General features: G+C 32.0%; 2 protein-coding genes across 2 annotated transcripts; one reads left to right on the forward strand and one right to left on the reverse strand.

Moving 5' to 3' along the window:
- Window positions 1-3,254: 3,254 nt before the first annotated feature.
- On the forward strand, window positions 3,255-3,732 carry LOC116108170 (LOB domain-containing protein 23-like). The gene is made up of 2 exons (XM_031394439.1): window positions 3,255-3,410; window positions 3,502-3,732. The coding sequence occupies exons 1-2, from the start codon at window positions 3,255-3,257 to the stop codon at window positions 3,730-3,732; spliced, it is 387 nt and encodes a 128-aa protein (XP_031250299.1).
- A 4,089-nt stretch (window positions 3,733-7,821) lies between these two features.
- On the reverse strand, window positions 7,822-25,490 carry LOC116108171 (calcium-transporting ATPase 10, plasma membrane-type-like). Its single transcript, XM_031394440.1, has 33 exons — window positions 25,412-25,490; window positions 25,008-25,216; window positions 24,805-24,921; window positions 24,676-24,715; window positions 22,105-22,214; window positions 21,889-22,020; window positions 21,708-21,797; window positions 19,958-19,962; window positions 19,538-19,599; window positions 19,024-19,097; window positions 18,866-18,949; window positions 18,708-18,785; window positions 18,558-18,629; window positions 17,744-17,827; window positions 17,569-17,651; window positions 17,369-17,477; window positions 17,241-17,296; window positions 17,075-17,117; window positions 16,880-16,963; window positions 15,943-16,080; window positions 15,595-15,660; window positions 14,641-14,820; window positions 14,136-14,195; window positions 13,724-13,888; window positions 13,463-13,579; window positions 13,003-13,101; window positions 12,192-12,329; window positions 11,395-11,495; window positions 9,383-9,428; window positions 9,130-9,264; window positions 8,780-8,887; window positions 8,597-8,688; window positions 7,822-8,403 (listed from the first exon to the last, which is right to left on the reverse strand). The coding sequence occupies exons 2-33, from the start codon at window positions 25,164-25,166 to the stop codon at window positions 8,289-8,291; spliced, it is 3,042 nt and encodes a 1,013-aa protein (XP_031250300.1). The 5' UTR covers window positions 25,167-25,216; window positions 25,412-25,490; the 3' UTR covers window positions 7,822-8,288.
- Window positions 25,491-25,723: the final 233 nt, after the last annotated feature.

Raw genomic sequence — 25,723 nt, forward strand, 5'->3', positions numbered from 1 at the left:
GAGCCATTAGCTGGTGGATAGGATCGTCAGAGGTTTCTGATGAAGAGCAGATACTAAATCAGGCCCTCCTTCTAACGCCAAACGGTTGATGCTTGATTTTGACACCAACTATTCGCACGTGTGAAGTGCTAAGCAGACTTAGAAATCACACGTGATATGAAGGTGCAAAGTGAGAAATGAAGCGAGTAACAATTTTTATAATGGTTCAGATGCTCTAAGGCGAATCTTACATCCACTGTGATTATATTAATGGTTGATTACAATCAAGTCGTACTCGAGTAGCAGAATTACAATAGAGAGAATAAATGTGAAGAGAGGGAAAGAGAGTGTATGTGTTTAAGTGGTGGGTGAGTCAATCCTGTAAAATGGAGGAGAGCCTCCTATTTATAGTTGGAGGATTCAAGCTGGTAATCATGATTCTGCATGCGGATAGGTGTGATACAATTCCTAACCCACTTCCCATTGGTTGTCTGCACGAGATATATCCCTAAATCGTGTATGATTTCAGTAGGTGGACAATTTTCGGCCACTCATAGGCCCGGTGTTCACCTGCCTCACTAACAATGGCCTTACACCCCTTATCCTAGCGGGATGTGGTTGCATCCAGACAGCAAAAAACATTCCTGAATTCGGATTGGTTTCTGGTGACGTATGCTTACGCCAGCCCTGGTACTTGGGCATAACAAACTCTTTTAATATATATATATAAGAACGACGGACATTTATGAAATTTTTGGGGTGTGATAACTCATAAGAAGAAAAATTAATTTTAAAACTAAATGTATTTTTTAGAGTTTATTACCAAAAATGACATTTTAAGTAATAATAGTTGATAAAAATTACAACTTTCTTCTTTGAATTTAATCCCTATCTATCTCTATCAATGATGAAATTCCTTTTAACTTATGAAACATGAAATCACGTTCCTCTTAAAATTGTATAACCTATAACTCAAAAAAAATTGTGATTTTGGAAGGATATAATTCTCACATCGAATGCTTTTCAATACTATATTTTCCCATCTCGCACGGCATTTTCCTTCACTTGTCTGTTCTCTGCATCATCCACCACGGCTCTGATAGCCTGGAGATTGCTGGTGAGCCTTTATTACTTCTTTATCAACGCCCACCACGAGTCCCACTTTATCTGATTCCATTTTGTTGCAGAAGAATGGAGGTTGTTAATTTGCTCCAATATGGTGGAAAGAACAGCTTCGGCCATAATCAAAGACGTAAACTAATAAAACAAAGACTCAGAAATATTTGGTTTGCTTTTGTCGTGGTGATAATGCATGTTTTATCTTCCATTTAGCCGCAGTCTGACCTTGTCGATACTGTTCATCCCGTGGGGCCCCTGCATCAATGAATGTCAAAATCCAAATGTTTTTCATCATCATGACGAAGAGAGTACAACATTGTTTAGTTACTTTTCATGCTGTATAGTTATTCCCAAACGGAAAACTCGCAAAGAACGAGTTTTGTCATTCTTTTTTTAGCCTTCGGAATCGTTTAGATGAGTTTTTGGACATTTTCGTATTTTTAGGAGTGTTTTTGCAAGTTTCTGAAGTTTTTGCACATTTTATAATTTTTCCGATAATTGTTTAATTTTCATTTTTCTTTTGCTTTTTCCAATTAAGTTTTTTCTTTTAGGGGTGGGAAAACTATAAAAAGGTTGGTTCAACCGTAACTGGAGCAGTTTTTTATTATTATATTGAATGAAATATTAACAACCTTATGTGATTTTTTTTATCTAATCCAGTATCGAACCTTGATATAACTTCGTGGTCATTTTTTTGTATCACTTGTGGTTTTCGGTTTCAATCATCTCTCTTTATTGTTTCAGCATTATGCATAGTGATTTCACTAATTTTAATTTTTACTATGTCAAATTTTTATTTAGAAGAAATATATAACAGTAAGTTATACCCATTACTAACTATTTATATCATTAACAAAAAAAATATAAAGAATGAAAAAAAAACATATTCTCTAACATATAAGTCTAAATTAAGCTTAATTTTACAAACATAGTTAGTGTAGATCTTAATGAAAACACTAATTAAAATATGCTAGATCATAATAGATAAAAGCGAGATTAAGCTAGCTTTTTGAAAGGCAAAAACATATTCAGGCTATTTATATTAAGGACAATAAATTCAATTTACTTGATTTTATACCTATTTATATTCTTTAAATGAAATCTTAATATTTTTGTCTTGTGAAATATTGAAAAGTTTATATTGAGAAATTTGTCAAAAACACTTGATGTATCAATTAAAAGATTATTTAAATGATTTTTTTTTTTTCCTGGGTTAAATCTAATAGTAAATTAAATCATTCTCCAATTGTCATTAATTAATTATATTTTTCGGAGTATTCTTCATGCAGTTGACCCGTGTCAATTAACTGATTAGTAGTACCACAATCAAATAAAAGATTATTTAATCTAATTTTGTTTTGTATCCTTCTTACTATCGCCACTTTCTGTAATCTTTATCTGTGTCTTTTACCTATGAAATTTCATCGAAATGTGAAAATACTTAATTCGCGTATTTGATTTTGATACCTAGGACTCACAAATTAAAAGTTTATAGTATTGTTTATTCGTCCAATGTAACATAATTATGATCAAAATTTATTTTGTTTGGCTTTTTTTTTTATTTTTTTATTTTTAATCATGATTGACTACAGCTTTAGAGCTGCACACCACAGTATATTATTCATGTTCAGCAGCTAACCAACAATACTCTATATTTCAGTAACTGTAAAATACAAAAATGAGGTTTCATAAGTTTCTGAGATCAAGTCCTTATAAACCTTAATATGAGTAGTCATTGAAGGGTTTAACTGGTCGACAACTTTAGGTCATGAGGAATAGGTTGAGGTGCATACAAGCTAATAATTTAAAATCTTTCATATGTAAATCGTACCGCACTCATATAAACTTAGCCGGCTGCCACCTTTGTATCCCATTTGAAAATTTAAAATCTTGACTTTCAGGAAATCTTGCCAGCTTGGCTTAAGAAAAAATTCCTATTTTTTCTTTTTTCTTTTTTTTTTTTTAAGAAAAAGAAAAAAAACACACTAGCCGTTGCTCTCTTTCCAATATTAGATCAATTCTAATCAAGTCAAGTATATATCCCTTATATATATTATGAATCAAATGTTTGAGAAGATACCATTCAAAGATATTTGAATAATTGTGGTGAAAGATTTAGAGAGAATTATTGGGGAAAACATATCAAAGAATCTAAAATGTCAAATTCTAGTAGATGTGCAGCATGCAAATCTTTGAGAAGAAAATGCCCTCAAGATTGTGTTTTAGCACCATATTTTCCTTCAAATAATCCTCAGAGATTTTCGTGGGTTCATAAGATCTTCGGTGCCAGCAACATTACAAAAATGCTACAGGTAACATTACTTTTAAGTTATATCTATGTAGGTTTGTTTGATAAAATATAGTTTTGCTAATTCGATGCTTTGATTTGATTTAAAAATGAAGCAGCAACTTCCAGTGGAATTAAGAGGGGAGACAGCAGATTGCATGGCAATGGAAGCATATTTAAGAGTTGAAAATCCAGTTTATGGAAGTGTTGGAATAATATATCAATATCAACAACAAATAATGGAAGTTCAGAATGAGATAATAAAGATAAATGGTGAAATTGCAGTTTACAATGCCCTTCTTCAACACCAGCAGTTGCAGCAACACCAAGATGACTTCAACTTATGAAGTTGTAACTTCACTGTGAAGCATGTGTTCATATATATTTTATTTCAAAGTAAATAAAAGCCAAATCCAATTGCAAAATCTTGTGGTTGAATCTAATCAATACATGATGAGAGAATATATTGTTTATGCTTTAAGCAAAGAACTAAATTTTTGTCTTTTAAAATGTATTTAAGATAACCATCTATGTTAATACCTTTTTATGAAAACAGTGTTGCAGTTTACTCCTCACTTTTCATCTTATATAGAGTTAGATACAAATAAAAATCCAAAAAGAAAGTTACAGTTTCTCTAAACTTTTAACTATTTATAAAGATCCTTTTTGGTAATTTCAGCTTAAAATCTATATTTAATTTTAAAAAGTAATAATAATAGGGCTCAAATAGAGTTTCACTGGTGCTTAAATAACACTACTCATAAATTAAATCTCCTTACTACGATATAGAAGCATTTTAGGTAATTAAATTTATGTATGTATAAAAAGTATTCCGATTTCAAAATTAGGTTAGGAAATTTCACTTTTTTTATTTAGTGAAAAGTTCTAAAAATAAGTGACAATTTGAAAAATAAAAAATAAATAAAAAGTAATCAAATCTCTAATTCTAATTAAATTTTAAGATATAAGGTTGCGTTTGGCACACTATTTTTAATCTATCCTATTCTACTATCATATCCAAAAAAATGAAAAGTGTGTTTGTTTTAATATTTTTCAAAATTCAATCATTCTATTTAACTCAAAATATTAACAATTACTTTTCTCAATAAAAGTATTAAAATTAACAAAAACACCCCCACCCACACAAGCCATTATCACCTATTAGCAGCTACCACCGCCGTCGTCGGAACAGCGCACGACTGGCTGGATTTGGCCGGTTGTGCACCGATCTATCCGTTTTCAGTCAGATCCATCATGGATCTAACCGGAAATGGCTAGATCTACGGCCAATGATCTAGTCGTTGATAACTATATTTGGCCAAATATAGTCGCCGTCAATGGCCAGATCCAGCTGGTTACATGCCATTCTGGTGAATTCCAACCACCGTCCAATGGTCGTGGCCGACTACCGGCAATTATTAAGTAGGTGAGGGTGTTTTTGTTAATTTATAAATTTTTATTGTATAAGGTGTTTAGCTAAATTAACAAATGTAATGGGTTAAAAATAATCTAAATATTTTTAGAAATTGTATCAAATACATTCTCAAAATCATATCACATTTTATTAAACCCTATTCAGAATAGAATACTACTCTAAAGAACTAAACAAACAGAAAGTGTTTTGCCGCCCTTTAGTTTTTGTGAGTTTGTCTATAACTGGTAGTTTCTTATAGAATTGTAAAATGTTCATCCTTATCGTTAAACGAATTTTTCTAAAAGAAAATGTTTCCTTCATATCATGCATATAATATAATAACAATGTATTGTATTGCATATAACACTTAAAAAGAAAAAACTATTGGCTATTTAAAATTATGTAATTTATTTATTTATTTATTTTTATTATATTGACACTAAAAAGTCACAATATAATTAAGGGTAAGCATGGGTAGCCGGTAGAACCGGAACCAGAACCGACATTATGCGGGCAGGTTCCAGTTTCAATTTTTTGGAACTGTTACTATACGGATCCAGTTTTGATTCCTATATGTGTAAAAATCGGAATCGGAATCGAAACCTGTGATGGGAACCTAAAACAGGTACCATGAATAGAACCTATCTTAGAACCGAGTCCGAGTACTCGAGTAGGAACTTGTATTAGAACTTGGATTCAAATGAAATATTAGTAAAGAATTGGGGGTCTTTATAATTTTACATATAAAAAATTTAAAATTGTCAAATGGGATGAAATGTTATATAAAAAATTATAGTGTAACAATAATAATAACCTAATCAAATATATATACAATTAATTATACATATATATTTCGCCATATACAAAACTTTAATATATTATAATAACCTAATCAAATTAATATATTAAAATTTTTACATATAAAAAACTTTAATATATTATAATATTAAAGTTTATAATATATTAAAGTTTTAATTAATTAAGTATATAAATTATAATTGGAATCAGGATCCAGTTAAAAGTGTTTAATGTTATTAAAAGAATTATTTTTAAATAAAATAATATATTTGATTTAATAATATTTAGTTATTTACTTCAATTATCAAGTTCTAATTATATCTACAATAAATTAGTAATTAATTAATTATATATAATAAATTGAAAAACATTAGTACATTACTGGTTAAATGATTATTTAATTATTAATTAATTATAACATTACATTATAAACAATAGAAATTACATTATGATTAGAAATTTAATTAATTATAAAATCACATTATAGTACTTAATTAATCATAACATTACATTGTAAACATTAGAAATTTACTATATTAATACATTACCTAATTAAATGATTAAAAATTTAATTAATTATAACATTATATTATGGATTTATAGTATGATTACTTAATTCATTATAACATTACATTATAGTTAAATAATTAGCTAATTAATTATAACATTACATTATAAATACTAGTAATTTACTACATTAATACATTATTTAATTAAATTATTAGAAATTTAATTATTTATAACATTAGCTAATTAATTATAATATTACATTATAAATTCATAGCATGATTATTTAATTAATTATAACATTGTTTTATAAACATTAATAATTTACTAAATTATTGTATTACTTAATTAAATGATTAATACATTATAGTTTAACAACTCATGCCTTATGTGTCACGGATTAAACAAACTTAAAGTTAGAGTCATATTAATTATTTAATTAAAGATTCATAAATCATATTAATATTAATATTAATATTAAATTTTATTCTTTTGTCATAAATTCACAATTAATGTTAATTTAACTTTATTCACTCTAGAAATTATAATATTATATAATATTTGTATTTTTGGATAATGAAGTTTACTAAAATTTAGTACCCAAAATTAATTCCATAAGTATACTTTGTAAAATATATATATATTTACAATTTTAAGGTTTTTTAATTTGTCAGGTATGTATTTATAAAATTTTAAGGTGTGTCTGTCATTTTTTAAACTAATACAAGTGTAACTGATTTTTTTACAGGGTACCTAGGTAAAAACATCTCCAATTGTGCTCTTTATTTTAAAAAATATATTTCGTATAAATAAAAAGCATCTTTATTGATTTTTAAATATAAAGAACAAAATTTTTATTCAAATTCAATAGACTTTTTAAATTTTAGGAGAGAGAATATATTTTTTCAAGAAAGAAACTTAATAGAAGAGATAAATCATAAATAAAATGCATAAAAACTTGCAATTTATTATTTAAAATTAGGATAGAGAGTAAAATTTAACTCTCTAAATGTGGAGAGTCAAACTCACTCTTTAATTTATACTTAAAGAATAAAAAGTCTGTTGGACTCTTGTTTCTATAGATAAACTCTTTATAATAAATAGTTTAGGTCATATAAAGAATCTTTTGAAGATACTCTAATAAACTAAAACCTGCATTTCAGGTTCCGATTCCAAGAATCAAAAAACCGAAACTTGCATGTTCTGGTTCCCCCAAAAGACACAGGGCACTCAAAACCCTCTCACTCCTAAATATAATTATTACATCTAATCAATGTTTTAAAAATCGATCCAAGGTAAAACCAGACAAAGTAGTCAAGCTTCAATATTTGCCTATTAAACAAACTAAATCATGTAATAAAATCAACAGAAAAAGAAAGTCTATCCTCATTTTTTACTAGAGTAATGCTACAGCCACCAACGGTAGTACACCGAATTTATGTACTGAATAACGTAACAAAATCCTGACTATTGATTAATATTAAGTCAAAATTAATCAATAATCAAGATTTTACAACGTCATTCGATGCACTACTATCGATGGCTATATTATTTTTCTTTTTACTGTCCTTGTCTATCCTTACATCGATCCTTAATATGTTAAAACTTAAAATTATAAAAAATGCACAAGATACATGTACATTTATTCAATCATAACATGAAATTTTACGTGATATAAATAACTGGCGTTTAAGAATGAACAATTATAGATAAAAATCATAAAATCACTTTATCCACAAACATAAAAAATATAAAAGCTGCATCCGTCTTACAAATTTCACAATTTTCTTTCTTTTCAAGAGAGAAGAATCACTTTTTTTTTTTTTTTTTACATAGTTAATCATCTTATTTTCAATTGAAAGTACAACCAAAAAAATGACAATAATGAATCACAATTAATATATACTGATATTAGTTTTTCTAGGAATAATGGTTAGTGCTCTAATCTTTACCAAATCAACACAATTATTCGTAGATTTCCCACAAACTTACTTCACCGCCATAATATTCTCTGGTTCATAACGCTTCAGGAAGATTGAAATCATGCACTAGTACAATTTTGTCACCATCATTACCCCACATTGCTACTTCTGCGTTTAAGATTTAGGGTTTAAGAGTGATCATCATTATCCTTTGTTGTTTGGCAGAAGCTACCATAACGAGATAATACGATCACAAACAGCTTCATGATCGTCTCCTAGGAAAACAACTTCGCAATTGCTGAATTGGCCCCATGAAGTACGTGGAAAGAGGAGTCTTGGGAACTGGAATCTTTTTTCCAATAATAGCAAGCGGCCAGCTGAAATGGATAGACAGATAAATGTGAGAAAATAAATAAATATGGTCCATATGGAAAAATTAGTGACCAAAAATCAACCTAATATTTTAGCTTGTAAAAACATTGTCATTTACAACCATAAAACTAATATGCCTCAAACATATATTTCAAACGGGGCACTTATGCGGTACCATATACCGGTAATTGAGCTCACCTGAAAACGCCAATAGCAACAGACGCTAGCCACAGCTTCCAGCTGAGCCTCACAGTTGAGGTAAACTTTCCAAGAAACTCGATGATGATTATCTGTTTTTAACATTTTATGAGTGGCAATCTTAAAGAACACATTTATAGGTTACATAAAAGCCCAAACAAAAAATATATAATCACTGCTCACTTGAAGAACGCAGGTTATTCCAATTATTCCCATGAAGAGATAGTTCTTAGTCACTCCACGGAAGACATTGATTTCATCAGGCTTCCGAGCATTGAACTCATTGAATATCTGTAGTTTCAGTGGCGGCGAATCAAGGCTTCAAATGATAATTAGAACGAATATAAATAGATTTACACAACCTACAATTGTCTTGTTAAAGGCATTGGTTTACTCTTCCTTCCATAATTTATTGTATAAGTAAAACGGAACAATCAGCCCAAAAATAAATAAAGAAGCGTTAATCCAAAACATCTAAACGATTTACAAATTGATTTCCTTAAATTATAACAATTATTAAGTAGTGTACTTACTTGACAGAAGACAAACGTGTTGAATATCATAGTATTCTTCACATCATTAGCGTGTTCCCTGGTCTTACTCTTTAACTGAAGAATACTAGTGCCCCGGAAGTTGAGCACGAGGAGCACAGTAACTTGATAAAAGGCCTGCAACGACAAGAAAAAAGATAAGGGGTCATCCAGAAATATATAAAACCCATATTATAATGTAATTTAACAAAATCAACCAACAACATAACCATAAAGGAGAGAAGAAATCACTTACCTGTAAAAATAAATTCCTCCACATGATGTTTGTTATAAGAGGTTCCCTGTGAAAACACAAAAGAGATTCAATCAGACAATATATCATGCATTTATATCAAGACTTGCAAAAGTAAAAAGATCACTGTGGTAGCATCGCCTCTCTTGATAAAAATGGCTGCAAGAGACCCACAGTCCTTATTGCTTATCACAAAGGAAAAAACTCCAATTTTCCTAAACATGCTTTAGAGATAATGAAGAAACAGGAGAGGTAATGACAAAATAACAACGTAACATAGCACCTCCTTCTCATCCTCTCCTCCAAACCCCTTTAGCGTCCCAAAAACCCCTCAGTTCTTCAAAAATATATGTGAGAACCTCCCATTCTCTTATTTCATTTAACACATTAAAGCTTAAAGTGCGTAATGGCAAGACTACCTGGGAGGACAAATGAATGAAAGATGATCCATTTTGTGAACTTCTTCCCCAGTTATATAGATTGTGTGAAAGGAAGAATGTTTCAAATAAAGAATTTATTGATTCATCCTCCTCTAATTTCAGTTGGGATTGGAGTTTAAACTTTAATAGAATCCTTAATGACACAGAAACTAGAAAACTTTCTAAACTGAACCAAAGATAGAAGAGTATGGAACCTAGAGAGTTTTGGAAATACTCATTTAAATCTTATGCTAGAATTTTATGTGAAGAAAGTCATTATGAAACTTTAAAGCAGTTTATTATGATTTAGAAAACTAAAGTTCCGCCTAAAATTCATTTTTTGGCTCGGACTTTCACTCATTATAGAGTAAATAGAGCTGATGTTGTGCATAGAGAGATGTCTAACTTTCACCTACTCCATGTTGGTTGTGTGGTGTAGAAAAAGCTCCAAGACAATTGTTCATTTATCTTTGCACTGTGAAGTGGCAGCAAGTTTACGGGCTAATATATGTAGGAAAGCCAAAATTATCTGGGTTAAATCCCGAGAGGCTGTGGTGACTTGCTTATGGAGAAGGCCTTTGCCTTCCGAAGAGGAGAGAGCCAAGACCCTTAGGGTTGTATTGTTTCTGCGATCTTTTGGGTAATCAGGAAAGAAAGAAAAAGCTCACTTTTTTGAAGAAAAAAATAGGTGAAGTTAGAGATTTATGGGATAGGATTCGATTCTAAGCTTCTCTTTGGGCCTCGGTCTATAAGGATTTTCAAGATTCCCCACTTTTCTTAATTCATCTCATTTGGGATGCGGTTATCAATTTATATCGCCTTGGGATTTTTTGTATAGATTGATTCAAATCTGTATTGTACAGCTTCTATATTATTGGAGTTACTTTGCTTTTATTATTGTGAACACCTGGTCCACTATTGTAACTCTTTTTATCACCAATACATATCATTTTGTTTCCTATCCAAAAAGGCTTCCCTTTCTCTGAATCTCTGGTCAAATTGCTTGTGTCTTATGTTGCACAAAAAAAGCACATTTGATCCATGCCATTGTGTTCAAGTCCTATGTTACAAATTACTTTGGTGGTAGAACTAAACTCGCCCGAATCTATCACATGCAGTCAAAAACAGGTGGTCCAATTTTCTATTAATATACTAAGTTTAGTGACATCGACAAAGAAAAATACATTTGATATAGAAGTTAAGAAGCACAAACGAATATTATGCAAACATAAGAGGGAAAAAACAGCCAGTGTTGGTAAATAAAGATTAATGAATACGACTAAACACAGTCTGCCATCACTCCAGATAAATTTCAGTAAGCAATTAACAATCACTAATATATATCCCTGGAATTCAGAGGCATAAAGGTATTCAAGTTTTGCCTAAAAACGCCAAACATATATTGACATGTAAAATCAAGTGAATTGATGTATATGAGGCCATAGTGAGATATATCAACAATAACCAAAAATCATGCTAATTGTAGAAAACAATATCTTTGAAGGTACAAAGTCACATGAGATACAAACCGAAGAGTATATGATATACTAATGTAAGTATAATAATGCACATTCAGCAACAATCAATAGTTCAAACCTTCGGCCAACCGGCAATCTATGCATAAGGTGGTCTGTTGGTGGTTCGGTAGCCAATGCAAGAGCTCCAAGCGTATCCATTATAAGGTTAACCCATAATAACTGTACCAAGAAATGCAAAAAAATTTGGTCATAAGAAATGGATATTTAAATGCAATATTTTACCTGAATCTACACATATATAAACACGATAAACTGGAGCTTTCCATATCCAGATTCTAAACTGTCCTGTAATTGATTTCATTATATATCTAAAAATCCTAAGAAACCTATAATTTACCTTTGCTAAGCAAGAGACATAAAAAGCAGAATCAGAAAACAATTTTGTGGCTTGAAACAAGGCACACATAAGATAGATTAATCTACAAAAATCAAAGATAAGTACAAAATTCAAGACTCATTTTCTTCCTGCTTCTAGAAGTTCAATGCACTAAGAGCATGTTACAGTAAAAGAAATAGAAGAACCATTCACTGCTTGTTCTAATCTTATAAATTAATACCGCGGTTGTATAATAAATATCATTCTGCTGACAATTTGGAGGATAAGTCATAAAAGAACTGTGGAAAAATAAAGTAGGGATGTTTTAATTATCAGCAAGTGCAGGTACAGATACAACCAAAAACCAATTTGCCAATGCCTAAAAGTCTCAAATTTTTAAAAAATTTAATCATTTTTTCCAATTCACCATGTTCTTCAAAGCAAAATCTTACACACAAATTTAGCTTTCAAGAATTGGCATATCAAAAAAATAAAATGAAAAAGAGCCTAGATAGGAAGAGGAAAGACAGAGTAATCACCTGTACTGCATTTAAAGGAACACTACCAGACGATACTGCTGCAACAACATTAATGATGAGAGCTGCAACATTAACAGTAAGCTGAAATTGTATAAATTTCTGAATATTGGCAAACACAGAACGCCCCCAGCGAACAACCTACAAAGAAAAAGTCCTCAGATACAAATTTGTAAATAAATATGTGAAATTTTTATAAAAGCTGCTTACCCAGATCCAACAGGAAAAATAAAGAAAATGAAACACGTGAAAAGTAAGCCATATTAACACCATAAACCCATTTGTCTTTCTACTTGTCCAACATATCACAAACATATAGGACAAAATGCCTTTGAACCCGCAAGCAATGCTTAAACATTAAATATGAGAAGCCTTTCAAGACAGAATTTATAGCAAGCCATTTCAAAATGCACAAATGTATAAAACCAAAAAACTAATACACCCACATCGGTTAAAGACCATTACATATTTGCTTAAAGCATAAAATACCTTTTCATGGTATAAGGAAGGATTATAATTCGACGAGTGAGCCTTAACACTCTGCCCCTCACTTATCCAGTACACTTGCATAGAGGCTAGAGTTGAGGTCTCAGAAATAACAACATTTAAAGACCACAGACTATATTCCACACATTCTATTGCTAAGAAACCAAACCAAATAAATGCAACATAATGACTTCACACTGAACTGGCAAACATGGAATTTATGCTATTAAAAAGTTGCCAAAGAAAATTCATATTTCCATTCAACAGTAGATAAGAAAAAGTATAACATACAATCCCCAGTCACATAGGCTTTCAAATGCACACTAACCTTTACAACTGAAGCAAAGTTATCATCCAAGATAATTATATCAGAACTTTCTTTCGCAACTTCAGTTCCTTGAATGCCCATAGCAAGACCAATATCTGCCTAAAAGACAGAACGGTAAAAATGCAATCAACTTTGAAAGGGAAACATTATATAATATATGATATAAAAAATTGAGCACACTAAAGGTATAAAAGACAACACCAGAGGGAAAAGTCTTAATATCTAAGTTGCACTGTCACAAAAAATAATAATCCTGACTTAATTCTCTGTATGATTTCAACTCTTTTCTTTCTGTTATCTCTCTCCTTTTTGATCTTGTCTAGCATCAATTTATCTTTCTCTTTTTTGTCCTATATCACTTGTCAACTCTACTTGACGCATGCTCACACTAGTTTTAATATGATAAAGAAGCCACAGCTATGCCAAACTCATGAAACAAAAAGACACAAAGACAACAAACCTCATGAAGTGCAGGAGCATCATTAGTGCCATCTCCAGTCACAGCAACAACATCCCCTCCCGTACGCAGTGCTTGAACAAGCAAGAGCTTGTCATTAGGAGAAGACCTCCCCATCACCTATACAAAACTCAAATTAATTGTTGATTCATCTTGAATACCCAACCAAAAATATGTGATATCATATTAAGAACATAACTATCAGGAAAGAAGCTTATGTAGTTAAACACATGATCTAGGAAATTCACACAGTTGAGGACATACTGTTATTTCTTTGGCAATTTGTACCCTTTCTTCTTCTGAAAAATCACGGAATGTTTTTCCTTCAATGATAGTATGCCCAGTAGCATCTGATTCAGAACCAAGTATTCCGCACTCAAAAGCTATTGCTTTTGCTGTTTGAAGATTGTCTCCAGTGACCATGCGTACCTGCGGATTCAAACACATGAGCCTCAGAAGACATTTTTCATTTAATTACTTCTATATCAAATTTAGTTTTACATTCAACAGCATCACTATCAATAAACTTGACACTGAACCAAAAAATGAATAAAACAGCATCAAGCAATTGACATTTCAAAAATTCAGATCTAATAAGATCCATAGAGAGATAAAGGAATGATTATTCACATGATTTAAATTTGAAAGCAAATTATCAAGAGATATAACAAGCTACCTTTATCCCAGCTTCTTTGCACACTTTTACAGCATTTTTGACACTTGGGCGGCAAGGGTCCTACAGATAAATATCATATTAGGCAGTGGTAGGCACTAGAAACCAGGGGACAAAGTAAGTGCATGCTGAAGGACCCAGTAAGTGCATGCTGAAGGACCCTTCAAGGTCTAAACAAACTTAAACTAAAGATCTTTCTAATAACAGCTGATCCAAAGGATATACAATACTGATTGGAGTTTAGAGATCACATCCTATGAAATACTTTTCAATAAGACAAAGAGATGATTCAGAACAAAATGGGGAAAAACAAGGAGTATGAGCCTAGACAGATAAAGATGTCAAGCACAGGAAATTGCTATATCTTACATGAAGGTCACCTGCTTCCATAAAATAGAAATAAATATTAAAATAAGATATCCACATTAAGGTCACAGGGATGTAGCTGATTAAACACCAAGATGAAAAAATTTGCGGTATAATGGAAAACTTATGTCATCAGGCATACCTGAATACCAACAATAGCAAGCAAAACAAGATCATCTTCTGGCAAAACCCATGGGTCTAAGCTCTCCTCATCAGAAGGAACTTTGTCAATTTCATATAATCTGTATGCAATGGCAACGCACCGCAGGCTTCTCGCTGCCATTTCATCAACAGCTTCTTTGAAAAAATCCTGCAAAGAATTTAAGAAGCAAAATCATCTTCCAAAAGCTTATTTAAAAAAGTTTTAAACGATTTCAATACCAAGATATTATTAGAATCATCATTTATGTATCTGCTGTATTGATTCATACATAAAATCATATTAACATTATTTTTAGTTCACACTGACTTTCCAAAGAACACAAATAGAGAGTAATGACTAGCATGACTGCATGAGTGTCTTAAGAATATAAAAACTAAAATTAAAATAAAATAAAATAACCCTCAGATTATCACAGTATGTTATGTTGATACCTATACACATTATACTGTTATATACCATGTTGATATTGATACATATAAATGTCCAGGTGTCAACATATTATCACGACAAATCATTGGATATGAAAATTCTAAGGATCTTCTGTTTAACATTTAGAATCTGTTGTTCTACATCTTTTACTAGTTGATTTCTGTCTATTAAGTCGCTGATAATTCAATTAATCATAGAGGTAGAAACCCATCAAAGTCATGACAAAACTAATACTAATGACAGCAATTCCTAAACATAGAACAATCAAAAGGATAACACATCCATGACTCGAGTTTAAATATTACTTCTATCTAATATAGGTAAATCGTTTAATCTCTTTTATCTCCCAAAACTGGAAAAATTTCCTTTGCTTTCAATGTAATAAGAAGAACAAGAATAGATAGTAATAGTAATANTGAACTGAAAAAACCTACTTCTCCAATAATGATAAAAAAAACAAACACATACGTAATGTAGACACTGAAATATAGTTGAAAAGGATACCTTGACTGCCCAAGAAAGAATAGCCTTTTCTGTGGGAGATCCAGTAACCTCTACATCTCCACCATCCTGGCAAAGCAAACATATATTAGGTGCTTCATGGTTTACATTGTAAGAATTAGCAAAATTAACTGATAAATAACAAAAGTCCCCAGCTTGGAAAAACTAATGGAGAGAGGAAAAAAAAAACTGTTGGATATCGAGAAAAAAACAGTCAAAAGCATAGTCAAGGTTCAAGGCATTCAAGAGGAAGAGTAAAGCTAAGCGAATCATAAAAAAAATCCACACAATCAAACCCACCCGATAAATTGAAAATGAAAAAAATGTTTTCCCTTGACATGTGACCTATACCTTTGGCACAAAGACATTGCCTGTAGTGTTTTGTGCAACACCTTCAGTTAACAGAGAGACAACCGCTGGGTGAATTTGTGAGGTGTCATCTTCTGGATCTATCTTTTTTCTCCCAGCATAAGCCTCAACCACTCTCATCTGTAATATAAAAAAAGCTACCACCAGTCAAACCCTTATGAAGATTATTTAGAAAGAAAGTACAAACACAAAAGCAGGATAAAATGTCTAAGTGACTGCCATACAAGCTTCAAAAACAAAACAACTTGAAAAGAAATTTTAAATTGTAGAGAATGTAGGAGAAACTACGTTGACATGAATACTAAATAGTAAAAAAAAAAGGTAAAAAGTACAATACAGATTAAGAGCAAGGAGAGCAAATAAACCAAATGTAATAGTAATACTACATATTGTTACAGTGTTCTAACTTAAAGTATATTGTTTATAGAAAAATTATTCGTGAAAGTTGACTGAAATAAGAACAGCACAAAAGATAATTAGAACACCCAAGGTTTTGCAACCCATAACACAACTCATCAATAGCATTTGAATGAAAAATAAAATTATTTAAAATTAATTCTAACGTTTACCACCTTAAAGTTTAAGCTAAATTCGCTCTCCTCCCTACAGCTTTGATTTTATAGGTTAAGAAGTTTATATCGGTTACATTATGTTCTTATTCTTTTGTATCTAAATCTAACCCACTCCTCTGTAAATGAAATAAATAATGCATAAAATGACCCAGATGTCTTTTTATTTGTCCCAAAATTTGAAAGCATAAATTTCAAATTCCTCTGTTTCTTGTGGACATATTAAATGTACATTTAGCATATGACACAACCAAAATTAATTTTTTATTTTTTTCCAAATCTGGAAATTGCACACCAGATCAATATTCTATACATTCTGCTGTGGTAGTGTTTGGTGGTGTAGAACCCACCTGATTCAAGGTCAATGTCCCAGTCTTATCACTGCATATTGTTGTTGCTGAACCCATAGTTTCACACGCTGAAAGTCTACGCACCTGCATATATTAATGCAGTTAGACAAAGAAGTTACGAAACAAAATTTTGAAACAGAAGCAATCATAGAAAGAAAAAGAGATATGTAAACAAGAACAGATTATGATACTTGCCAAGGCTTTATCTACCATCATTTTTCGCATTGAGTATGCCAGGCTGTCACAGAATCAAGTAACAATGAAATTAAAGAGAACAGGAGAGAAAAAAAAAAAAAAAACCAGATTCGTATTAGCTCCATCATAATTTTTGTGTGAAACAAAAGGGATGACATATGCTTACGTCAATGTAACAGCCAAAGGAAGCCCTTCAGGCACTGCAACAACTACAATTGTAACCTAAATGGCTCTCATGTTAGTCAAGAAATAATCATTTTCATTAAAAATAATATACCAAAGGACTACACTTACTGCAATGGTAATAATTTTTATGACCCCATCCACAACATCACCAATACCAGTGTGACCTTTGACAAATTGAGGCCTTCCATCTGACTCAGTGGTGTTTCCAGTAAAGAATCTAAGAGTTCCGAAATGAATTATAAGTAGGAAGATGGTAAGCAAGGCAACGCATTTAACAGAACATAAAGTAGTTATCCTCTTCAACGTACCTGCCCAAAAGGACAGCAAGTACCAAGCCAGCTACAGTGAGCCCAACTATACCAATTAAGGTTGCAACGCCATTCAAGCGTACCTGTTACAGTTTAGAGAACATTAAAAGGCAGCTATAATGTTTATCACAAAAATTGCAACATATTTCTAATGGAGCAATAATTGAGATGAAACCTGCAAGGGAGTCTCTTCACCAGAATCCTCCGAGATACTAGCCATCAACAGTCCCCATTCAGTATTGATTCCAACACCTGTTACCTGTAGATCTTAAAATTAGATAAATCTTTCATATTGCCGGTATGAAAAGTGCAAAATAAGTAAAACAAACATAGCCTTGAATGAAAAATAAGGAGAAAGAAGCAAACATGCAAAAGAAAAGAATAAATAAACTGCAGAATTGATAAAGTACTCTTAACACTACTTCACCCAATCTCTACCTACCAAAAGACCAAAGAAATTTTGATCAATCCTAGCACAAAAAAGAAATTCCACATGAAGTAAATATAATTGCATGGCGTATAATTTTGTTGTGCAGTCAAAAATTTGTTTTCTTAACTATATATATGAGGGCTAAGCAGAACATGGCGTTCCCAGGTTCACTAGTCTTCAAGTTTTATATTTTCTACATTGGGTCAGCTGCAAGTTTGTTCCAAACAAGACCAAGTTATCACGATATTACAATCAGATGCCATCACTATACAATTAAATACATCATATAAATTAAAAGAGCACACTTGATGCAGTATACATACAAAAATCTTCTAAGCATCACCAAATAGAGATATATCAAGAATGAATACAATTCACACATGATGCACCAGAACCAAAAAAAACATAATTCAATAACCAGTCAACAGTTTTTCAATGATCCCCAAAATCCAAATAGATTGAACAATTAAGAGAACATCCCAATGTTTTAAAACAGTAAAAATCAGATTCCATTAAATTATTAACACATCAAGCAAAAGAAAATAACACATCAAATTACCAGCATTGTACCAACACCATCTGCTACTTTGCAGCCAGACATCAGAAAGGGAGATTTCTGATCTTTGCGGACCTAAAACATACACTGTGCTTAAGAACAGTAAAGTTTAAACATTAGTGGTCACATTACTCACAAGTATAATTAACTTACTGTCTTGCTTTCACCAGTCATGCTAGATTCATCAATGGCAAGAGAATGACCAGTAACCAAGACTCCATCAGCTGGGACCTAAGGAAAGTAGTTCAACTGATTACAAAAAAAATTTAAGCAAAACCTGGCAAACAAAATTTGTGCCAGAGTATGCCCACCTGATCACCTATTTTAAGAGGTAAAATATCACCAACAACTACATCAAATATTGAAATCTTCACTGCTTTACCACCCCTCATGACCTGTAGAGATTTTCTGATAAAATCAACACAAAAGCAAAAGAAGAAACAGCAAAGTATAAATGATGAGTACACACCTCTATTTGTATGTTTCTCTTCTCCTTGTTTAGATTTTGAAACTGAAGAGACTGACGATAATCACTAATAGCTGGTAACAAGTAAAAATGAGAAATATAAGATAATTAGTGCTGCAAAAGAAACCCATTGCTTATAAAAGAGTTATACTGGGCTAGAAAAGAGAACTGTTTCAGTTTAAAAACTATTGTTGAGCCATAACCTATAACTTAANTTCCAAACAAGACCAAGTTATCACGATATTACAATCAGATGCCATCACTATACAATTAAATACATCATATAAATTAAAAGAGCACACTTGATGCAGTATACAAACAAAAATCTTCTAAGCATCACCAAATAGAGATATATCAAGAATGAATACAATTCACACATGATGCACCAGAACCAAAAAAAACATAATTCAATAACCAGTCAACAGTTTTTCAATGATCCCCAAAATCCAAATAGATTGAACAATAAAGAGAACATCCCAATGTTTTAAAACAGTAAAAATCAGATTCCATTAAATTATTAACACATCAAGCAAAAGAAAATAACACATCAAATTACCAGCATTGTACCAACACCATCTGCTACTTTGCAGCCAGACATCAGAAAGGGAGATTTCTGATCTTTGCGGACCTAAAACATACACTGTGCTTAAGAACAGTAAAGTTTAAACATTAGTGGTCACATTACTCACAAGTATAATTAACTTACTGTCTTGCTTTCACCAGTCATGCTAGATTCATCAATGGCAAGAGAATGACCAGTAACCAAGACTCCATCAGCTGGGACCTAAGGAAAGTAGTTCAACTGATTACAAAAAAAAAATTTAAGCAAAACCTGACAAACAAAATTTGTGCCAGAGTACGCCCACCTGATCACCTATTCTAAGAGGTAAAATATCACCAACAACTACATCAAATATTGAAATCTTCACTGCTTTACCACCCCTCATGACCTGTAGAGATTTTCTGATAAAATCAACACAAAAGCAAAAGAAGAAACAGCAAAGTATAAATGATGAGTACACACCTCTATTTGTATGTTTCTCTTCTCCTTGTTTAGATTTTGAAACTGAAGAGACTGACGATAATCACTAATAGCTAGTAACAAGTAAAAATGAGAAATATAAGATAATTAGTGCTGCAAAAGAAACCCATTGCTTATAAAAGAGTTATACTGGGCTAGAAAAGAGAACTGTTTCAGTTTAAAAACTATTGTTGAGCCATAACCTATAACTTAATATTTTGGGCTTAGTTGGTGATTTATAGAACAAAAGTTAAACATTCTTTTTTTTCTTAACCAAATTTCTATACCCTCTACATGCAATTTAAATAAGCCATGTAAAACTTTACAGTGACCTATTCCTCAAAGATATTTCATGTGATACGTTAGTTGGTGATTTATTTGCTTCTAACATTGCATCTCCATATTTTCCTTCCTCTTCTTGAATCCCTCCAACTGTTTACTTATTCTCATGAAAACAATTTTCTTCTCTATAACTTAATGCTCCCTTTACTCTTTTACCCAAATCCTCCTAAAATTCTAAGAGTGTAGATCCAACACTTTCTACCACCCTAAGTGAATTCACAAGTTTCCCAATCCTCTTCTTTCTTCAAAAACTCGTTACTCATTAAATTTTTGCTCGTTTTTTCCTCTATTTATCCTCTATCCAAGCTTTACCCCCAGAAAAGGCTATTCTTGATCAATTTTTTCATTAGAAATGGGTGAAGAACTTTTTGCATTTCTTAATGATTGGAAAATAAGAATTTATTCCTTTATTCCAAGTAGTTGGTGGTTTTAATTGGATGTACAAATCAAGACCAAGTTAATTTCCTCAATTAAAAGGAACGAAACGATATTGGTCACAAAGGGATCTCCAAAGGAATATACGAGGGATTATGAGGAACTTTTACTTATATAGTGATCTATGACTTATGCCTTAATTCTATCAATAATGATTTTGCATTTTTTTTAAACTTCATTTTGATGTACTTTAAGTGTTTTACGTTGATCACATGAATCTTCTAGGCTTCTTGCAATAGAGTTTATTCTTCTCTTCACTCAAGACTCGTAAAAAAATTTCCGATGTTGACAGAGGTACCACTAACAATAAGTCCACTACTAGATTTTTCTTTTTGAGAGCATCTAATTTCTTGGAAAAGCAAAAAGTTGAAATTTTGTTACTTGTTTCGTCGCTAAGCCTAAGTATCAACTTGTAGCTACTACAACAATGATGATAGTGTAGTTTACATTGTTTCTTCAATGTTTAAAGGCTTTTGATGTAGGATTGTTTCCCTTCTTGAACTACTCCAATGTGTTATTGTTTCCTTTTCTGAAACTAATCCTATGTGTTATGACAACAATTATGATATTCCAATTGCACCAAATTCCAATTTTCATGAACATCGTAAAAACAATGAAATTAATTGTCACTTTGTATGCAATCCCCACTACCATTTGTTCTGTCCTCCATGCAATTAACTTCTTCACAATGACAAACTCTCATCTGCTTCCACTTCCTTCTTGACACAATTAAATTCTACACAATCCAAGAACCATCCTTCTATAGCAACAAGTATTGATGCAAAACTCTAATCTTCTAGGTAGTCTTTTCATAGGTATAATCTTCGAAGCAATTAAGGATAATTATATCATTACTAATATTACTATTTAAAATAAATAACTAGCAAACCTCTGTCTTTATTCCCAATGCTAATGAAGCTGCGGCGGCTACAATCAAGATGATAAGGGTTAAATCTTGCCAAGCTTCCCAAAGAAATTTCTGAAAGATAAGCGCACAAATAAATAGTGTTGAGCATTATGTTCCTAACAAAAATAGACAAAAAGAATGAGAATACAACATCGAATGATACCAAGAAACTTCGTCCTTTCTTTAAAGGATATGTATTTGATCCAAATGAATTCCTCCGCTTTGACAAATCGGTATCATCACCACTAATTCCAAACTCTATGTTTGTTTTTAACAAATCTGATAACCCTTTAACCTGATGTAGGAAGCAACCAAGCATTACGTAACTAAGGACATAAGCACATTGTAAAACAAGGAAAATGCACTCACAATGACTCACCCCACCGTATTGCTCTAAAGCTGAAAAATTATGATCCCGAGTCATTGAAGCAAGTTGTTCAAGTTCAATTCCATAATCACCACTAGATGTTGGTGGTGGAGCAACAGTATCTAACATCAGATAAGTAGTCAAAGTATAACGAGATAAATAATCAACTTATACAACATAAGCAACAAAATACATAATAGGAGTATTATTATCACAATTTACACATTGTACCTTATGTAGAAATAACGTAGGATTTAAAATTATTTAGAAAATACTATTTCAAGATTTTTCGAGAATAAAAACTTGTAAAATTTTGCAGAAATTTGGCCACTATAAATATAGCTATATGGTTTCCTCTTAGGCAAGTGTTGATTATTGTTAGTTGAATTGAAAACTGGACACCTTTAGTTCTTAAGGTTAATTTCTCAACTTAATCCATTCCCTATACCCTCCCTCTTTTCCTCTAATTTATGCTATTTTTTTCCCTCCTCCCTCTCTATTTTTCTCCATTTATTCCAAGCTCTTGAAACCACTTAACCATCTAATTAACCCGTTAATTGATGTGCAATTAGATCTACTTACCACTCACATACAATCTTGCAACACACCCCTCCAATCCACAAAAGTTTTAGAACATGCAAAGACACTGAGAGATCGCTTTGCTAGTCTCTAGATCACAAGGAATTAAAGAGCAAAGTTACAATAGGCGAAAAGCAATAACAAAACCCTTCCTTTGAAGTCTCATTGTTTTGTTTACCAAGAACAATCTTTTAAAACTAACCCTACCAAAGACTGAGAGTAACTTGGCATGCTATAGCATGGAACTAAGCTGACCACATAAGATTTAATCAAAAAAGATCTCAAAATTCTCTATGTTATGAAACGGCAATGCGTGCAATGTTCTTACCATCACCATAAGCTTTAAATAAATGGTTTATCTATCTACTAAATACCATCTCAATATTTACCATAACATATTGCCACTTCTAACTATAACCATTATAACATCTAACAATGGTGACAAGTTAGTCAACTTTCATTCCATCAATCTCAATGGTCATTGATTCCACACATTTGTTCACATTACAAACAAGCAAGCCATAGCTCTCACGTTATCCTCTAATTATTGCCAAATGAAAAACATGTTTGTGTTTTTAGGTTTATTTCATTATTTTTCTATGGTTAAGCATTTTGATCCATGTCTCTAATGAAAAAAAAAAATTTATTGAAAAAAAAAAAAAAACAGAAGAAGCATCCAATTGTGTAGAAGAACATCCATATAAAACAGCACGACACATAGTGTACCTACGACGGAGGAGTCTATCATAATTAAAGAATCCTATACAATACACCCAATGACACATAAGCCATTGACCAAGAAAATAAATGATTGGTACAATAACCAAATTCTACATCAAAATGCATTTTGGTTCTACTCAATTGATCAAGTGGATCAATAATAATGTAAACACTAAGGAGATGAGTAATTAACAATGAGTGTAAAACTATGAATCTTAGGAGAGAGACCAAAGGCAAACAACCACAAGAAACTAAACAACATTACATTAGGCATATTCTAGGAAGTTTACTATAGAACACGTATTTTTATAAATATTCCCACAGCCTAGTGATATGGTAGGCCTATTGTGACACTAAATCAAGGTTTGTTGAAAACTACTTCCTCTTAAATCAACATGAAGAGTTGTAACTGGATATTGCTATACGTCAAATGAAGAATAGAGTAACATAAGAGGTTTATATAAGCTCAAATTTGCACCATATTAGATATCTAGAGTCTTTCCATATATCAAGACCCTAGATGCACACATGTCACCCAATTCTACCATCCATACAAGATTCAAGTAACCAAGTCAAAGTCCTTTCTAAAACCCACTATCGCCCGTCTAGTTCCAAAATTCCACTGCAAATGGAAGGATATGAAACTTTGAACAAGCAAAAATGCACAAATTCTTTTCAAGAATATTAATGATGAACAACATCAGAAAAGAATCCTTGATTCTTAGTTTTGGTCTTTCTGATTGCCCAAAAGAAGATTATGATTTACGTTATATCCTAACAAGGATAGGCAATGGTACAATTTATTTTGGAAGAAAATTAATAATTCAGTCTCTTGAGCCAGCTTACTTGCACCTCAACTAATCCGCCAAGACCCTGAAACTACCGGCCAGATAAGAGCTCCAGTGGCTACACCTATTAACAACCGAGGAGGGACTTAAAATTAAGACCTCTCGAGTAATATATCCAAGAGTCTCTATCGAACCACTCGGTCACCCAAAGGTAATTAAATAAAATAAAAAAAACTATGGTGCTAGGGGGAAAGATGCTGAAATTTTTCAGGACAAGTCCGTTTTCTTCCTTCTCTTTCAGCTTCATCCTCTAAAGAATGCAAAGGCATTCCATTCTTTTTCATTCAAGAAAGTAGGGAAACCGTAGGGAGATGATTTTGAGTTTAAATTTTCTTTTGCATCCATATTGGATTTTCTTTTTCTTGTGGACTACTATTCCGCCTTTCTGGAATTCATTTTATATTTAAAAGAAAACAAGAAAACCTCACTAACATACCAATATCTTGTTCTGCTGCCAATTTGAAAAGCAATGCTGCCTAATACAAGAAGGTGAAAAATAATCAACACAAATTATGTTCAAAGACTTAAATGTCTATTCAGAGATTAATAGTGTTAAAAGCATTACTCTTATAACTTGGGCATGGGATCTAATCATCCGTCTTCTGTTCTCTTTCTCTTCCTCCTTCTTCAAGTCCAATGTGTAACGAAATCGACGAGAAGCATTTAACACTAGGGCCGCTTGCTATTAATCACAAAACCCATTTCAATACAAACAATATCCGAACACACCCTATCTTTGATTGATTATAATAAATGCTGGTAACATACTCTCCATCTTTTGAGAGACTTGAGAGACTCATGTTTAGTCTGGGAAATAACGAAAGGATCCGAAAGTGGGTCATCGTCCTCATCGCTGCCGGTATCTCTTTTCGAAGGACCGGCCTCCATATCTCGCGGTGGCAACAATCCATTCTGCGACGAACTCATTGCCGTTTACCTCCGTTGACCTCCACCGCTGTTGTTGTGTATCTACCTCACTGTCACAGCCAAACAAAACCCAATACAAAAAGGCTCGCAACAATTTCAAAATCGAAAACACAGCAAACATAATGCGGCGAAATGGTGATTTAATGGAAAAGAATCAGAATCAATGGTGAGAATAGAAAACAGAAAAACTGAAATCGGGTTGTGATTTTGTTGGAAACAAAATCAACAACAATAAGTAGTTTTACCGTAACGAAACGATTAAATGAATCTGACATATGAGAAGCAAAGGGAGCTCAATCAACCGGGAGCAAAGAAAAAAACGGTTAGCTCTATCGAATATAGTCTCAGATTTAGGTGTGCGAATTTTTCCATTTTTTTTTTTTTTTCACGAAAGTTCGAGGAAACTTCCTCCCGCTAATGTGATGTTTGGAAATTCGTACTCCAGTAAGATAACAATATAGGGTGCATTTGGTTTCTTGTTTTTATCATATTCTCAATCCTGTTTAAACGTTGTTTGATGTTATTTTTAAAATATAGTATTTTTTTAATTACGTTAA

The sequence above is a fragment of the Pistacia vera genome, unplaced genomic scaffold (assembly GCF_008641045.1).
Source record: "Pistacia vera cultivar Batoury unplaced genomic scaffold, PisVer_v2 Contig556, whole genome shotgun sequence".
Classification (NCBI taxonomy): Eukaryota; Viridiplantae; Streptophyta; class Magnoliopsida; order Sapindales; family Anacardiaceae; genus Pistacia; species Pistacia vera.

Bases quoted from the DNA above. Each gene is read 5' to 3' on its own strand.
- LOC116108171 (XM_031394440.1), bottom strand. From the start codon at position 25,166: ATGAGTTCGTCGCAGAATGGATTGTTGCCACCGCGAGATATGGAGGCC. The intron at 17,828-18,557 runs GTAATTTGATGT...TAAGATCTACAG, and splicing joins ATGGTGTTGGTACAATGCTG to GTAACAGGTGTTGGAATCAA. The intron at 14,821-15,594 runs GTATCCTTTTCA...TTTTGCTTCTTA, and splicing joins TTCTTTCTTGGGCAGTCAAG to AATTCTTTGCAGGATTTTTT.
- LOC116108170 (XM_031394439.1), top strand. From the start codon at position 3,255: ATGTCAAATTCTAGTAGATGTGCAGCATGCAAATCTTTGAGAAGAAAA. The intron at 3,411-3,501 runs GTAACATTACTT...TTAAAAATGAAG, and splicing joins ACATTACAAAAATGCTACAG to CAGCAACTTCCAGTGGAATT.